The sequence below is a fragment of the Capra hircus genome, chromosome 27 (genome assembly GCF_001704415.2).
Source record: "Capra hircus breed San Clemente chromosome 27, ASM170441v1, whole genome shotgun sequence".
Lineage (NCBI taxonomy): Eukaryota > Metazoa > Chordata > Mammalia > Artiodactyla > Bovidae > Capra > Capra hircus.
The window spans coordinates 22603089-22619937 of record NC_030834.1 but is presented as its reverse complement, the minus strand read 5'-3'; the positions used below and the strand labels follow the sequence as shown (position 1 = coordinate 22619937).

Sequence of the window (16849 nt, the reverse complement as noted above, 5' to 3'; positions counted from 1 at the left end):
TTAAAAGCTTCTGCACAACAAAGGAAAATATAAGCAAGGTGAAAAGACAGCCTTCTGAATGGGAGAAAATAATAGCAAATGAAGCAACTGACAAACAACTAATCTCAAAAATATACAAACAACTTCTGCAGCTCAATTCCAGAAAAATAAACGACCCAATCAAAAAATGGGCCAAAGAACTAAATAGACATTTCTCCAAAGAAGACATACGGATGGCTAACAAACACATGAAAAGATGCTCAACATCACTCATTATTAGAGAAATGCAAATCAAAACCACAATGAGGTACCACTTCACACCAGTCAGAATGGCTGCGATCCAAAAATCTGCAAGCAATAAATGCTGGAGAGGGTGTGGAGAAAAGGGAACCCTCCTACACTGTTGGTGGGAATGCAAACTAGTACAGCCACTATGGAGAACAGTGTGGAGATTCCTTAAAAAATTGCGAATAGAACTACCTTATGACCCAGCAATCCCACTGCTGGGCATACACACTGAGGAAACCAGAATTGAAACAGACACATGTACCCCAATGTTCATCGCAGCACTGTTTATAATAGCTAGGACATGGAAACAACCTAGATGTCCATCAGCAGATGAATGGATAAGAAAGCTGTAGTACATATACACAATGGAGTATTACTCAGCTGTTAAAAAGAATTCATTTGAATCAGTTCTGATGAGATGGATGAAACTGGAGCCGATTATACAGAGTGAAGTAAGCCAGAAAGAAAAACACCAATACAGTATACTAACACATATATATGGAATTTAGGAAGATGGCAATGACGACCCTGTATGCAAGACAGGGAAAGAGACACAGATGTGTATAATGGACTTTTGGACTCAGAGGGAGAGGGAGAGGGTGGGATGATTTGGGAGAATGACATTCTAACATGTATACTATCATGTAAGAATTGAATTGCCAGTCTATGTCTGATGCAGGATACAGCATGCTTGGAGCTGGTGCATGGGGATGACCCAGAGAGATGTTATGGGGAGGGAGGTGGGAGGGGGGTTCATGTTTGGGAACGCATGTAAGAATTAAAGATTTTAAAATTAAAAAAAAAAAAAAAACTGTATCAGTGAGTTTATACCTGAATTTCCTATACTGCTTCTTGGAAATAACTTATATTACTTTTAAATAACTTATATTATTTAAATAACTTATAATACTGCATCCTTTAAATAACTTATATTACTGTATACTATAGTATGTAGCCACACTTTCAATAAAAGAAATTCTTTTCTATATCCTGCACTTTATAATACAGCCTCTAGAAGTACCCAACTTTGTAGTAAAGACCTGTGAAAATATTATTTATGAAATAGTCAATGAAATATGTTGTTACACAATCATTAAATCCTTTTCATAAGGTGGGATAACTGGTAATATGATAACTACATTTTATTTTTACTTTAAATTTTGTATCTACATCTACTTGTTCTATAATGTTCTTTGGATAGTTAATATAATGATCATATGCTTGCTTGAATTCAGAACGTTTTAAAAATGCCTCATGTTTAAATGCAAAGATTGTTTTTCTTGTTGTTAGAGTTCATGACGTTTAACACTTGCATTCTAGATGGCAGTATGGAGCAAATTTATACACCGCTTGTAAAAACTGTGTTTTTTCCCTATTCACCAAGTGAAAGACCTAGAGATGATGTGCAGGTTTAGTTAGGTAATGTGGCTAAATGTAAATGTAAGTAGACATGTAATTATTAACACTGGATGATTCAGATTAATACATACATCTGTAAATGCTCACAGTGAATCTCTGCTACTCACAATTGTGTTAATTTGAAAATTTTAGGTCTCCATATACATTGTGGCTGGAGAAGGAAATGGTAACCCATTCCAGTATTCTTGCCTGCAAAATCCCACAGACAGAGGAGCCTGACCGGCTATAGTCCTTGGCAGACAAAACTGAGAGACTAACACTACCTATATACATTGTGGTTGCACTGTGAAATTTTTGCTCCCCCAAATTTAACTTATTTGCTTATGCTCAACAGTCAGGCAAGCTCATAAAAAATAGTTTGCAGCTTACTTTTATTTTCATGTTCATAAGAAATATTTGACTACCACAATGTGTTCTTTTGAAAATAGAATTATGAAATCCTCCAAATAGTCTAATAAAAATTTAGTATATACTCTACCTACATATTCTCCATAATTAAAGTTCCTAATGTATATTACTCATCTGAATGATGGATACTATATAAAACAGTGCTTTTTTAATACAAATTTATATCATTTCTTAGTGATCACTACTTTTAATTTTATCAAGCTTATCAAAGCACACAGTAGAAATCTATTTAATTCAAAATCTTAATCACTTTCAGAACCTGATTTATCCATACTGTAAAATTGTCCAATTTTTTTTATGTTTTATGAACCACTTGGTAAATTATTGGAGAAGGAAATGGCAATCCAATATAGTATGACATATATCATATAGCAGGTACACTGGCTTCCCTGGTGGCTCAGCCAGTAAAGAGTCTGCCTGCAATGCAGGAGACCTGGGTTTGAGCAGGTATATATGTAGTCCTTGGTAAGTTTTTTTTGTGCATTTTATATTATATATATATATATATATATATATCATATAGCATGTTTTCTGTATCACTTGACCCCTTGATAAGTTTTTATCAAGGTCAACCTACTCCAGTATTCTTGCCTGGAAAATTCCATGGAAGAAGAACCTGGTGGGCTATAGTCCATGAGTCACAAAGTGTTGGACGTGACTGAGCACATGTACACACATATTGTCTTAGGGTACAAAATTAGCTTCATAAGAAATGAAAATATTCCCCCCAAACTTTAATTTACATGTTTGGTCTCCATTGCCCTCAATATCAGACACTAAGTCCCAGTCTATTCAGCTCTGTGGGGGTTGCATCATTGCACCAAGACACCTGCACTGCCGAAGCATCTAGGCTGACATTTGGTCCTTGGTAGCCTCGTGATCCAACTGGCAGGTCCCAAGATGTTCTCCTTAGCATCACCAAGTCCTCAGTCACTGCAGGTCACTAGTCTTTTCTCCTTTGAGGATCCATGGTCTCTTTTCAGTTATCCCGAAATATCCCTCTCTCCTGAGATCTCTAACAACTAAAGAAGGTCCCACAACCTAGAAAATGACCTCCGGTAGCAGAATACAGAGAGCCATTCAAGACCAATTCTGTTCATTTCTCTTCAAATCTTCTCTAGCCTGTGAAACGAGAAAACAGTTCTCCAACTAGTGAAATAAACAACAAGGTCTCATGGATATTGGTTTTCTCCTCTGTTTTTATTTCTGTGCTGAATCATTTTCAACACAATAAATAGCTGGGGTTTTTTTTTCAACTCAAAATGTTTATAACATTAGGAAATGCAAGATTTTTAACATTTTAACATTGCATTAGGAAAGATTTTAACATTGCATTAGGAAATGCAAGATTTTTATCTGCTCTGTTACCCACAATGTATTGCAAAGGATGATATTTAATGAATGGGGGGATGGTTTAGGGTGCAAGGAAATGGGACAAGGGAGGAAATCACATTATATTTCAGAATACTATCCCACTACATTCTTATTTCCCTGAGTCAATTTATGAAATTTCTTACAATCCTATAAGGAAGCAGGCATATTCAGAGAAGATAAAACTGAAGTTTATTGCTGCTGGCTCACTCCTGAACCCAGGTCTGGCCAGCTCTCCATCTTTACTGCTTCTTTGAATTGTTGTTGCTGCTGAATCACTAAGTCCTGTCTGAGTCTTCGCTTCTTTGAATAGGGTTCCCCTAAGTCAGGGCTAGCAAAATGCTCTAAGGCAACACTGTAAGTGAGTTCCTAAGGTCTAAAATGAAGATGAAGACAATAAACATCTTTTTAATTAAATAATTTGAAATTCTAATTAAAAATTAGAAATTCTAATTAAATAATTAGACATTAAAAAAACTGAGCACTGAAGAATTGATGCTTTTTAACTGTGGTGATGGAGAAGACTCTTGAGAGTCCCTTGGACTGCAAGGAGATCTGGTCAGTCCATCCTAAAGGAAATCAATATTCATTGGAAGGACTGATGCTAAAGCTGAAATTCCAATACTTTGGCCACCTGACATGAAGAACTGACTCATTGGGAAAGACCCTGATGCTGAGAAGGATTGAAGGCAGGAGGAGAAGGGGATGACAGAGGATGAGATGGTTGAATGGCATCACCGACTCGATGGACATGAGACTGAGCAAGCTCTGGAAGTTGGTGATGGACGGGGAAGCCTGGTGTGCTGCAGTCCATGGCGTGACAAAGAGTCTGGCACAGCTGAGCGACTGAACTGAACTGAATTAGTAAGGATGAGAATGGAAAAACTCAAAAGCCCAGAAGGACTTAATATATTTTAATATGCTAGTAGAAATATGGTACAAAAAATGTTCACACTTAATAGAGATACTTTACTGTCAAATATAAGTATCCCACTCCCTTATCCTTGTAAACTAAACCTTGTCAATTATTTGATAAAATAACCCCAAGTTCATTGAGTTGTGTTTCCTTAGTTGTCAGATTTATAATCTGTTTCAGAACATTAATCCATGTTAGTTAAATTCTTAACTGACTTATGTTTGAGTGGTTTAGTCATGTCTAAACATACGTAATTACACTTAATGTTATAGGTAATTACCAAATAGAAATAGTAATGGTCTCAGATGCACCATTTAAGATAGAGTATATTTGAGGGTGTATCATAGGATATCACATAAATATACATTTAAATATTCAGAGTTTGAAATTTACATGCTGTGTACAAAGTATAAGGATTATGAATCAAAAAACTTAGGAGTAATTCTTTTTGAAGTTAGCAAATATTCTATGAAAATGTGTGATTTGTGTTTAAAGAAAAACCAAACAGACATTTCTTTTATATATATATAATCAAGGGCTTTCCTGGTGGCTCAGACGGTAAAGAATCTGCCTTCAGTCTAGGAGACCCGGGTTTGATCCGGGGTCAGGAAGATCCCCTGGAGAAGGAAATGGCAACCCACTCCAGTGTCCTTGCCTGGGAAATCCCATGGATAGAGGAGCCTGGTGGGCTACAGTCCATGGGGTTGCCAAGGGTCAGACATGACTGAGTGACTAATACTTGCATATAATCAAAATCTGCCCCCTCCAGGGATTTTGTGAAGATATCCCAAAGACCCAGAAATCAAAGTTTCAAAGTTTCTCTGGTGAGTGAAAAAATGTTTAAAGCATCAAAATCACTTCTAAATGCTGGCTCTAGTCCTTCAATATCACTTTCAAGTCCTTAAGTTCAGCTTTACTACTGAGAGAGAGAGAGCTGATCTTCAGTGCTCAAACTATTCCATGAGGTTCTCTCTGCAAATCTGTTCTCAGTCTGTATCCTCCAAGGAGACCAGTTATTCTGGATGATGGTGAAGGTAAACCTGAAGGAGCTTTTGTTCTGAAGTCCCGTGGTTAACAGAACGCAGGCAATCGCAGCCCCAAAGCAGAGCTATTATCCAAAGTGACCCATTCCAGGATAAGATCTCTTATCTCACCAAGTGCTTTTTATGACTGTTTTCTTGCTTCTGTATTTTACCTCCATTTGCTCTTTCTCTAGGTTTTTGTTTGAAGATAATTTTGAAATGCCTTCCAACTATCCTTTTTGCAGCCTATCTATAACACTTGTTAATTTTTCTTTCTCAGACTAATGTCTTTCATTCTGAGGACATTTTCTTGGGCTAATAGAGGTCAGTTGATGTAGGAAATATCTTATCTTCATTTTAATTAATTTCTTGAACTGTAAAGAACCCTTTGAGAATTGTTTAGTTTACAGAATTTTGACTGGGCACACTTGAAAGTTCACAATAGTAAAGATTTTTGTAAAAACTCATCTTAGCAAGACGATTGGGGGATACTTACATGCTAACTTGCTACAAATTTACTTCTTAAAACTCCATCATTAATATCGAAAATGTATAAAAGATTTAAACTGATAAACTTATCAGGATCTACTTTTCATGGGCATTGTGAAGGGAAACAACACAGGAAACTGTTACTAAATCGTTATGCAAATGAGGCTAAAGAACTCATGCTAACAATTGAAGAAGTTCATAAAGAGCCAAAAAATAAAGAATACTATAAAAAATCTTTGTAAAACCCATTTTAGATTTTTTTTTTAATGGCAAGCATTGGTATTTATGCCTGCCTGTTTGTTTTAGTTAACTAGCATCATCTTTTCAATATTAAGGTTTTCAGGATTTTGTTTTTGTTAATTTTTTTTAGGCTCGAATCACCAACCAGGTCCTTGATAATGGAAGCTCCTCGGGGGGTCCAGGTGAGTGCTGCAGCTGGAGACTTCAAGGCCACCTGCAGAAAGGAGCTGCATTTGCAGTCCACAGAGGGGGAGGTAAGTTCTGAGGAGCAGACACTGGCCCTTTAATCCAGGGGCGGGGGTGGGGGGTGCATTTGCTTCTTATCATATTACAAGCTTATGGTTCCCGGGGAAGCATAAGGAACTACTTCATAAGATCATCAGTTCAGTTCAGTCACTCAGTTGTGTCTGACTCTTTGCAACCCCATGAACTGCAGCACGCCAGGCCTCCCTGTCCATCACCAACTCCCCAAGTTCGCTCAGACTCATGTCCATCGAGTCAGTGATGCCATCCAGCCATCTCATCCTCTGCCGTCCCCTTCTCCTCCTACCCCCAAGCTCTCCCAGCATCAAAGTCCTTTCCAATGAGTCAACTCTTCACATGAGGTGGCATAAGAGGGCTCAAATTATGAAAATATGAATACTTCTTGAATATGAGACTGGGTAAACCAAATATTATTTTCATAAGTCAAAGTTTTTGGTTTTTTTCCTACTGAAAAATACTCATTCATAATTTGATTGTAAGTTGGGCACCAAGTTCCTGCAATTTCAAAATCAACAGATGAACAGAATGAACACAAAGATAATACCCAGAATGAAGGCGATCTTTGCTGTCTTTGTTCTGTGTTGGTCTTCAAAAAGTTTTTCCACAAAGTGCTTGGAAAGTTCATGTGTTTGTTCCGGTAGAAAGAGTACCTATATTTTTCTAAAAGAAAAACAAAAGTCACAAGTTTATTTTGCTATTTCGCGCAGTTATTTCCCAGATAAAGAGATACATGATGGTTTTCTTTCGTGTCACTTTATTTCACCCAAGCATCTGTTTAAAGTCGGTTGTCCTCATTCCTTTAAAGAACCTTGCTTTCTCTCACTGCCTGATTTACCCCTTTGTCTTCGGCTTTCCACTCTTTTTATTGGAATGTGATAGGCACATATTTATTTTGTCTACTTTCTGTGTACATTGTGACTATCATGTCTGCAGAATCACATTTTTGTCCATTTTGGAAATTCCTCAGCATTATGTCTTCAGATATTCCCTCTCTCCTTTTTCTCTAGCTCTCTAGGCCTTTTTCAGAAGCTCTGAAGATGTGTCTTTTCATTCTCTTAACCTTCCACATCCCGTAGCCTCACCTTCTTCATTCCTATTTCTTTATTACCCTGTGCCTCACTCTGTGTGTTTATTCATGTCTACATGCCCCAGTTCCTACTCAGTGTCTAATCTCTCTTTCAATCCCTCCATCAAGCTTTTAATTTTAGTAATTTCGTCATTCATTTCTAAGATTCTCATCTCTTGTTTTTGTTGTTGTTGTTCAAATCTGCCTGGATATCTTGGTAGTTACTCTCATTTGCTTTTAATTCTACCTTACCTATTTCAAAACCTGATATATAATGCATATCGATTCTGTATATTTTTGTCATAATTCCCAAAGTCCTTGAAGGCCTAAATCTGTTGTGATGCTATTTCTACCAGTTACTTCCCTTAATAGTTTATTTCTTCATATGCTTTTTTTTTAATGAGTTTATAAAGGTCAGGCTGAGAAGGAAAAGCATGGAAGAGTGATCTGAGAGAGATGTTCTAGAGCCTTTTGGACCTTCTTACATGTAAAGATGAGGGCAGACATTAATAGAATCAAAGGAGAACTTCCTTTCTTACCTTTATGCCAGTATCTGTTATTGATCTGAGATAAATTTGAATTGCACATTTGGCTTCCTATAAAAATTTTTTTTAATTTTTAATTAGAGGATAATCACTTTATAATGTTGTGTTGGTTTCTGCCATTTATCAACATGAATCAGACATAGGTACACATAAGTCCCCTTCCTCTCGAACCTCCCTCCCACTTCCCACCCCATCCCACCCCTCTAGGTTGTCACGGAGCACCAGGTTGAGCTCCCTGTGTTATATGCAACTACCCATTAACTATCTATTTTACATATCGTAATGTATATATTTTAATGCTAGTCTCTCAATTTGTCCCACTGTCTCATTTCTTGCTTTGTCTTTAAGTCTCTTCTCTATGCTTGAGTCTCTATTCCTGCCCTGAAACTAGGTTGAACAGCACCATTTTTCTAGATTTCATATATATCTGTTACATGTGACATTTGTTTTTCTCTTTCTGATTTCACTCTGTACAACAGGCTCTAGGCTCATCCACCTCACTAGAACTGATTCAAATTTGTTCCTTTTTATGGCTGAGTAATATTCCACTATATATATATATATATATATATGTACCACAACTTCTTGGCTTCTTTTTTAGAAACAAATTTATTTCCAGGATCATTAGTATCTTAGTGTATATTACAGATTAAATGTTCTAGAAATATGTTTATAATATTGAAAATATGTATCCATACTACCTTTCAGGATTTCTTTCCACTACAGTTGCAGACTACAATACTTTGTCTACCACAGCAAGAAAGAAATCTTTCTTAAATATCTCACATCTTTTTTAAAGCACTTTTTATCATGGTGATCATTTCATTCAAATTATTCATAATGAATCATCCCATAATAAGTATTGATGGTGATTAATCTCCATTCCACTCCTATTTATGCCCTACTTTACTTATGGTCTCATATTCAAAGTATCAGCAGAATCCTTGAATTTAATTTCAGATTAAGATTTAATTGTGAATTGTGCTATATATAACTTAATAGCCAAAGGTTTTCAGCTGTGGCCATTTTTTATATTAATAAAATAAAGTTACAGAAAAGCACATCACTTTCTATTAGAATAAAATAGCATGTAATTTTTTTAAGAAGAGAGAGAAATTATGTAAAATCTTTCTCTTTGCTTCATTGACTATGTCATGAAAAAGCAGATCAACCAATTTACAGTACAGAAAAATATGAAGTCCCTACCCTTAGATAGTACTTAAATTCACTAAGATCTGAACAAAAATTATATTGAGGTAGCCCAAATAAGTAAGAAGAAAGCTGCACACACAGTTGTACACTGCAAAAGCTTCGATCATCTCAGACATAGTTTTGCAAGGAATTTCAAATTCAGCTCGGAAAACACCATGAATGACAATTGTATGTAAAATGCTGAAAGTGTTATAATAACATATGTAATGCAGTAACTTAATAACATATATGTTACAAGATGACAGAGGAAGGAGAAATCAATTTTTACTTTCCAAACTAATTAAATATTCTGCTACAGCAATAGGTCTGATTTCAACAGGTAAGAATGGAATAAATGCATTCTTGTTGAGAAAAGACAGTGAGCCTTGACTGAAAAGCTCAGGGATGTTAGTCTGACTGCCTGGAAGAGTTTCAGAGTGAATGGAATATATAGTTTATAGGGCAATATGGAATAAAATATCAGTTTTAGAAGCTGGGAAGTGAGCAGTGTCACAGTAACTGCCTTAAGCAGAACAGACAGAGGTATGAGCAAGTCCGTCCGAGTTGCAGAAGCCTGGAGAAGATGGAAGGTTTGAAAAGAATATACAACACTCCATTTAACTTCATAACTTGCTTTTCTGTCTCAAATCCAGAAAACGTTATTTTCCCTCTCCTTTCTTTTCTTTTTTATGTGGAAATCCATTGTTTATTCAGTCATCTATCCTTTTGTGGAAGGATGTTATATCTGTAAAGCTAACTCAAAATTGAGGATTTTATTTTAAAAATTCACTAGAATTAGACTGTTTACAAGCATTTTCTTCTTTTTCTCTTTCTTTTTTGGTTCCTTTTCTTACGTAATTTTATATTATTATTGAGGTAAAAGTTTTATGTAACATTGTATACATTTCAGGTGTACACCATCATAATTTGACATCTGTATACACTACAAGGCTACCCACTTCAGTATTCTGGCCTGGAGAATTCCATGGACTATACTCCACGGGGGTCACAAAGTGTCAGACATGACTGAGCAATTTTCACTTCACTTCATACACTACAAAATAATCACCACCAAAGGTCCAGTTATCATCCTTTCCCATATAATTAGTCCAGTTGAGTTGCTTAGTCGTGTCCGATGCTTTGTGGCTCCATGGACTGCAGCACGCCAGGCTTCCCATCACCAACTCTGGGAGCTTGCTCAAACTTATGTCCATCAAGTCAGTCATGCTATCCAGCCATCTCATCCTCTGTTGTCCCCTTCTCCTCCTGCCTACAGTCTTTCCTGTTGGCTAAAAAGTTCATTCAGGTTTTTCTGTAAGATGTTATGGAAAAAACATGAACAAATTTTTAACCAACCAGTAATAACACTCTTTTTTCTCTTTTCAAATATCCTATTCATTTTATCTATTAATAAAAGCTACTTCCCATAAGTGGATGAGGCTACAGTGTGGATCTCAGAAGTTTCTGGAATTAAGTATTCTCATGGAGCTAAATATTGTCTAGTGCATGTATGCTAAGTGGTTTCAGTCATGTCTGACTCTGTGCAACCCTATGGACTAGAGCATTCCAGGCTTCGCTACACGTGGGATTCTCCAGGCAAGAACACTGGAGTAGGTTCCCATGCTCTCCTCCAGGGGATCTTCCCAACCCAAGGGTTGAACCTGCAGCACTTATATCTCCTTCACTGGCAGGCGGGTTCTTTACCACTAGCACCACCTGGGAAGCCCAAGAACTGGAGGGCACTGCTGGAGCTAAACTGAAGCAGGCCACACAGGAGGTGTGCAAGGCTAACGCCGTTGATGGGCCACCACAGCTAGGCTTGCTTTCTGAGGCTGCTACCTGAATGCCCTGCTTGTGTAAATATAGCTACTCTCCACATTTATTCAGTCAGGCTACACCAAGGGAAACACAATCAGTTTCAAACTACAAAACTCAGTGATGTGGCCTGGTGTCAGCAAGCCTCTGAAAGCCACTGGGATTGGCAGTAGCACCTGTTTCTGTGCTTACTAAGGAAATGAGGCCCAACATTTATACCCCCAAAATGTGTTGTTGTTTTCTTTTGCTTATTTTCGTATACTTTTAACTTTTGCATCAGGGGAAAAGGAAATCTGCTTTAAAAAAAAATAGGAGTCCTTTCTTTCTGTTTGGTTTTTGGTTACTTAACCTGGAAAAAATTATGAGGTAATAAAATTTCAGCATTTGATACCTACAAACAAAACCATTAATTATGCTTCTTAAATTTGAATACTGTTGGTAAAGGCAATCATTTTTACTTCATAATTTATCCATTTATTAAAAAACTATTTGTATTATATGGAAGCTGTACATGCAAGGTCAAACATTGTGATGTTATTAAAAAAATCAGACTTCAAGATGGTCATGGTTTATTAGAGAAAGTAATATATCAATATGACTATAAAATATCAAGCGATGAACCAAAAAGATATTAATAAAATGCCATGTGAGAACCAAATAAGAAGTCTTTCCATCTTGGGGCATAGAATTTTTATTCTTGAGGCTGAGAATTTTAGCCTAGAGGAGAGAGACCTGTACAAGTGCAGGAAAAGCATTATATCACTGTTCTATAATCTTGAACCAATGACAGGTCCCGCCCTAACAGATATTACTTGCAAATAAGAGAAGTAAACAATGAGTGAATGAATGCACACTTAATATAATGTTAGAAAGGGGTTGTTACTATAGAGCTAAGTAAAGCTGGTAAGGAGAGATTGCTGGATTTGTGTCACTTCAATAGGGAGGTTAGGAAAGTCCTCTTTTAGCAGATGACCTTTTAGTAGAGACCTGAACAAATATGCTCACATCTAAAATTTATCTGAAATATACACATCTATGGTATAGGAATTATTTTTCTAGCTTATTCTAAATGTGCCATAGATTTCTATATTTCAAAAAAAATTTTTAATATATAAAAAACGAGGCAAACGGGAAATCTCCCTCCTGTCCCTGTTCTCTGTTTAGTCACTAAGTCGTGACCAACTCCTTTGAAACCTACAGCCCACCAGGCTCCTCTGTCCATGGGATTCTCCAGGAAAGAATACTAAAGTGAGTTGCCATTTCCTTCTCCAGGGGATCTTCCCAACCTAGGAATCAAATCCACATCTCCTGTGTTAGCAGGCAGATTCTTTACCACTGAGCTACCAAGGAAGCCCTCACCCCTGTTTTCTAACCACCCCATTAATATCTATCCTCACTCATAAATATCTGGAGAAATTCTTTTCAGGCTAGGAACAGAAGGAATTAAAAAGCCCTGAGGCCAGAGTTGTTCTGGTATGTTTGAGAAAATGTGAGAGCTTCAGTAAGAGGAATTAAAGGAAATGATATTAGAGAGAGAGAGGCCAGATCTTATAGGACTTGTGGACCGTGAAAAGTAATGAAGATTCATTTTAAGTGTGGTGGAGGCCGTTAGAGAATTGTGAGCATGATATGACGTGATTTGATATGTGTTTCTTAGAAGTTCACTCCAGCCGTTTGTATCATAGACTCTAGGAGGACAAGAATGGCCCCTGGGAGGCCAATTAGGGGGCTAGTGCAAGAGTCCTAGTAAGAAATGATTAGGACTCAGGATGAAGGCCAAAATGGAGTATTCTTTTGTTTTCCTGTCAATTTAGAGATGCCTGTAGGCAGTAATTAGCTACATAACAATAGAATCAAGACATAGCTAGAAAGAGTCCAGTTTCTTTGCTCATTCAAATTCATGATCCTTTCTTTGGATGGTTCCCCATGCATGTCAAAACCATATGATTGCTGGCCCGGAAAGTGTTGAGTCCATGATTTGAAATAAATGAACTAATTTTACAAGTTAGAAGATTTAGCAGCATAGGTGTTGAGTACAGGTAATATATTTTTTCATGGAGACTTCAAACCTGATTATATTTAATTATCTGCTGCTTATTGTGCACTTTATCTACTTGATGTCTACTGTGAGTCAACATGATTTTATGAGTATTTTTTTAAAAATTAAACCAGAGAGTCAAATTTTTTAAATTAATTGCCCATCACTTCACTAATGGCATGTCCTTAACCATCCTTATTTCTCCATATATTCTTTAGACTGGCAAGATTAAGTGAAATTAAGAGACAGTCAAAATCACTCAGTTTCTGGGCCGTTTGAATAACTGGATTGGCCCCCTAAGCAGATTGTACCATCTTGCTTTTCCGATCAAGGACCATCTCTCTGAACACACCACGTGTCAAAGGCTGGGGTGGCGGGTTGTACCGCAGGAATACAATTTGTTGGTTCCACAAAGCTTGGCAGCTAAACCAGCAGAATTGTTTGTCCTGTGGTCTTATTATACCATGTTGTAGAGCTCTTAAGCATACAGAATGCTAAAAGGAAGTAAAATGCAGTTTCTTTCCCCCTAGATATTTTTGAACGCGGATACAATCCGGCTGGGAAACCTACCGACCGGCTCCTTTTCCCCTTCTTCACCCAGTTCCTCCCACTCTCGGCAGACAGTGTATGAACTGTGTGTCTGCCCCAATGGCAAACTGTACCTGTCTCCAGCCGGGGTCGGGTCCACGTGTCAGTCCAGTAGCAACATCTGCTTGTGGAGCTGAAGTGACTGATCTCTCCTCACACCAGAATAGCCTTTTGTTCCCGTCCGTCTGCTTCACAGTTCTGCTCCGTTTCCCTCGTGATCAGTCCAGAGCTTCTCCAAATGGTCCACAGAGCACCTCCTTCCGGGGTAAGCAGGGAGTCTGGCCACCTTCCCCCTCGATTTTCTGTGCTGCTCGACCCGGCGAGTGTGAGTGACAGAACGGTGGAAGAACCATCTTCAGCAGGAAAACTGGATCATAATCTTTGCTCAAAAGGGAGAATAACATAGGTGCCTTTGCTACATGAAGTGAAGCACACAGTTTTAGATTTTTGCAGGACCTGGATATGGACTGCACATATATACATTTACATAGATGAAATTCCCAGTATCCAATGGCAAGATGACATGGTTAACCCTGTAAGAAAACTAATTCTACAGTCTGAAAGCACAATTTTCCATTCATCTTTTTGGATGTAAACTTTTATCCCCGAATTTTAAAATTTTAAAGCATTATGTAATGCTTGCTTTACTAAAAATTCAATTCAATACATGGTTTTTAACAAGACAAGACAGAATCCCACCCTGAGTTTTATTTGTTTCTTTAAATTCAATGTGTTGTTACTCTTTGTCTACTAAGTCTAGAATTTTGTACATTAGGTAATTTTGAAAGCTCTCAGCAATAGAATCTTTACAGAATTAACAAAATGCCATTATACCATCATCTGTCAGATCTGAATGGCCTGATGTAGTGTTTACTTGGCTATTGCATGTGACGTATTTGCTTTTAACAAAACATCTAATTTATTGCAATATAAGATAGGATCAAGAGGGACATACTGATGGTATAGAATCCATAGTTTTTTTTTTTTAATTGACATAATATCCACTAGGCTCCAATAGTACAATTTTTGTTTGCTTCATTCACTTTATACTTAACTCAGACTGCTAAAATTCAAACATCCTAAATAAAAACTACTGTGATGCCTAATGCTGAGAATGAATTCACTTTCCATTGGAATATCATCTACAGAATTATATCTATGTATTTTTTATTGGAGATTAAGACTTAAGGATGGTAGAAATTAAATTAAAAATCCCTGCTTAAACAGTAAAACATAAAACTGTTAGCAAACATGTTGAAAATGTGTTTACTCCATCAGATTCTTATTTTAAGGAATTTAGTCACATTCCCTTGCAGCTGTTAATATTTAGTTATTTATATTAGACTGTTAAGCTACCCTGACATCAGAGCATAGTTTCTTCTATCCTCCAGTGCTTATTTTTGTAAATTCACTCCTAATAAATAACTCCAAAATACTGTAGGTTCACTTTCCACAACACCCCTTAATTCAAATTCTTGCAATTTACAGAATCCAAGAATAGAAAATTGTATTAAATAGTTCCTACTATGGGAAGGTGACTTGATTACTATAAGGTAAGTCTTTAATTTTCACATGTCAATCCATCTTTCTCCCCAGTACACACTATATTACAGGTGTGTGGAAGTTTCATTTTGGGGGTCCATGACTGTAGAAACTTTGGAGTGCAGGACTCTGTGGCACAGGGTGAAGTTGGAAATTGGAACTTGTAGAAATAATTTGATTAGTTGAAGTAAGATATTCAAGTAATGCAAGCAGCGAAGTGAACCCTTTGACCAGAATTATATTCTTTGGACAATGTAACACATCAAATATCTGAAAAAGCTCCATTTCACTGTACTAGGCAAAGTCAGAAAGCTAGTACAATTTTACTGCTTTTAAAATAGAACTTGTGTCGGGTGTTATTATATACAACTTTAAGTCAATATCGGAGTAAAAATAAGAAGTGAAATTCCTTAAAAAGTCATATCCTAACATATTTGTTTAATTTATTTAAGGTAAAACATTAGAATTTACTGTGATAAACTTTCACATTGGTTTTTGCATAATACACAAATTATAACATGAAAAATTTTGAGAAGTTATGGGTGCTAATCACTGTATTATGGACCTTTTAGGAAAATACTGTTTATTAATTTGAGGCATATTCAAATTATAAACATCCCTAAATTAAAACAGAAAGTTTTTTAGTCAAATGGGAATAATTGTTTTGTTTAGTGATTAACCCTGTTTTCTAATCTCAGCTCTGTCTTCTAATCAATCAGTTGATTTAGGCAATCTGGGAATATATCCAGGCTTTAGTTTACTCAACTTTACAACTTTTACAAAGTGTTGAATCAAATGATCTCTTGAGATTCCTTCCAGCTCTAACATGTCCTAGTTCCAAGAGCAAATATTATAGAACGTGAAAGGGGCCATCAAAATTTTAAACTATATGTAATGAGAGGAGAAAAGATAAAAAGTGTAAAAAACGAATTCCAGTGAAGGGCGGTCAAATTTTGAATTCACATGTAGTTTAAATGCTATAAACACAATTCAAAACAAATGTATAAGAGATTTAAACTATGTATAGATGATGTAAAAATATCTGCTCAATGTAGTAAAAAAAAAAGTGATACAGATGGATTTCCTATCCAACTAATTCTAAGTGGTTGGTTTAAAGTAGTTGACTGGCTGTTGTAGATTCTTAGAATCTAAGTATAAACTCAGCCTCAGAGTTTGGGCTTTTATTAAAGGCATAGAAATTTGCTCTGAAATGTCCTTAATTTCCTCATAAAAGAAGACTGGCTTGTTTTTCAATACAGAGTTTCCTTAATTGCAGACTACCCAAACAGATCAGTTATCTGTTTTTCCAGGGCCATTTTTGTGTTACAAGGTCTGTAAATATAGCGCACTTGACTTAGATGCAAATTTTGTCTTTCCCAAATTAAACTCAGAAAACTGATTTCTGTAAAGTGTACTATATGGGCCCTAAGCTTGGTACTGGTTTAACTGGAGAAGACAGTAAGGGAAGAAAGGAGGAAGGCAGGTAAGCAGACAGGAAAGAAGGAAAGAGAAGAAAGAACTGACAGCATTCTAGCACTTAAATTCTTAGCTGAGAACTGATGCCCAGAGGAGTATCTGCCTTCAGGTTCTGAGGTCAAAATGAGAGAAGCCAAGAGGACAAACTATTTTTTTCTTTCAGAATATTTCAGTAAGACACTTGCCCTTCTC

At 36.7% G+C, this 16849-nt stretch overlaps 1 protein-coding gene across 2 annotated transcripts in view; it reads left to right on the top strand.

The window, feature by feature from the left end:
- SGCZ (sarcoglycan zeta) overlaps positions 1-14202 on the top strand; it is a 413335-nt gene extending 399133 nt beyond the window's left edge. For both annotated transcript variants that reach the window (XM_018041802.1, XM_018041801.1), the window contains 2 exons: positions 6263-6386; positions 13582-14202. In XM_018041802.1, coding sequence (XP_017897291.1) covers positions 6263-6386; positions 13582-13776 — 319 coding nt within the window. In that variant the 3' untranslated portion in view covers positions 13777-14202. The remainder of the gene's footprint in view (positions 1-6262; positions 6387-13581) is intronic.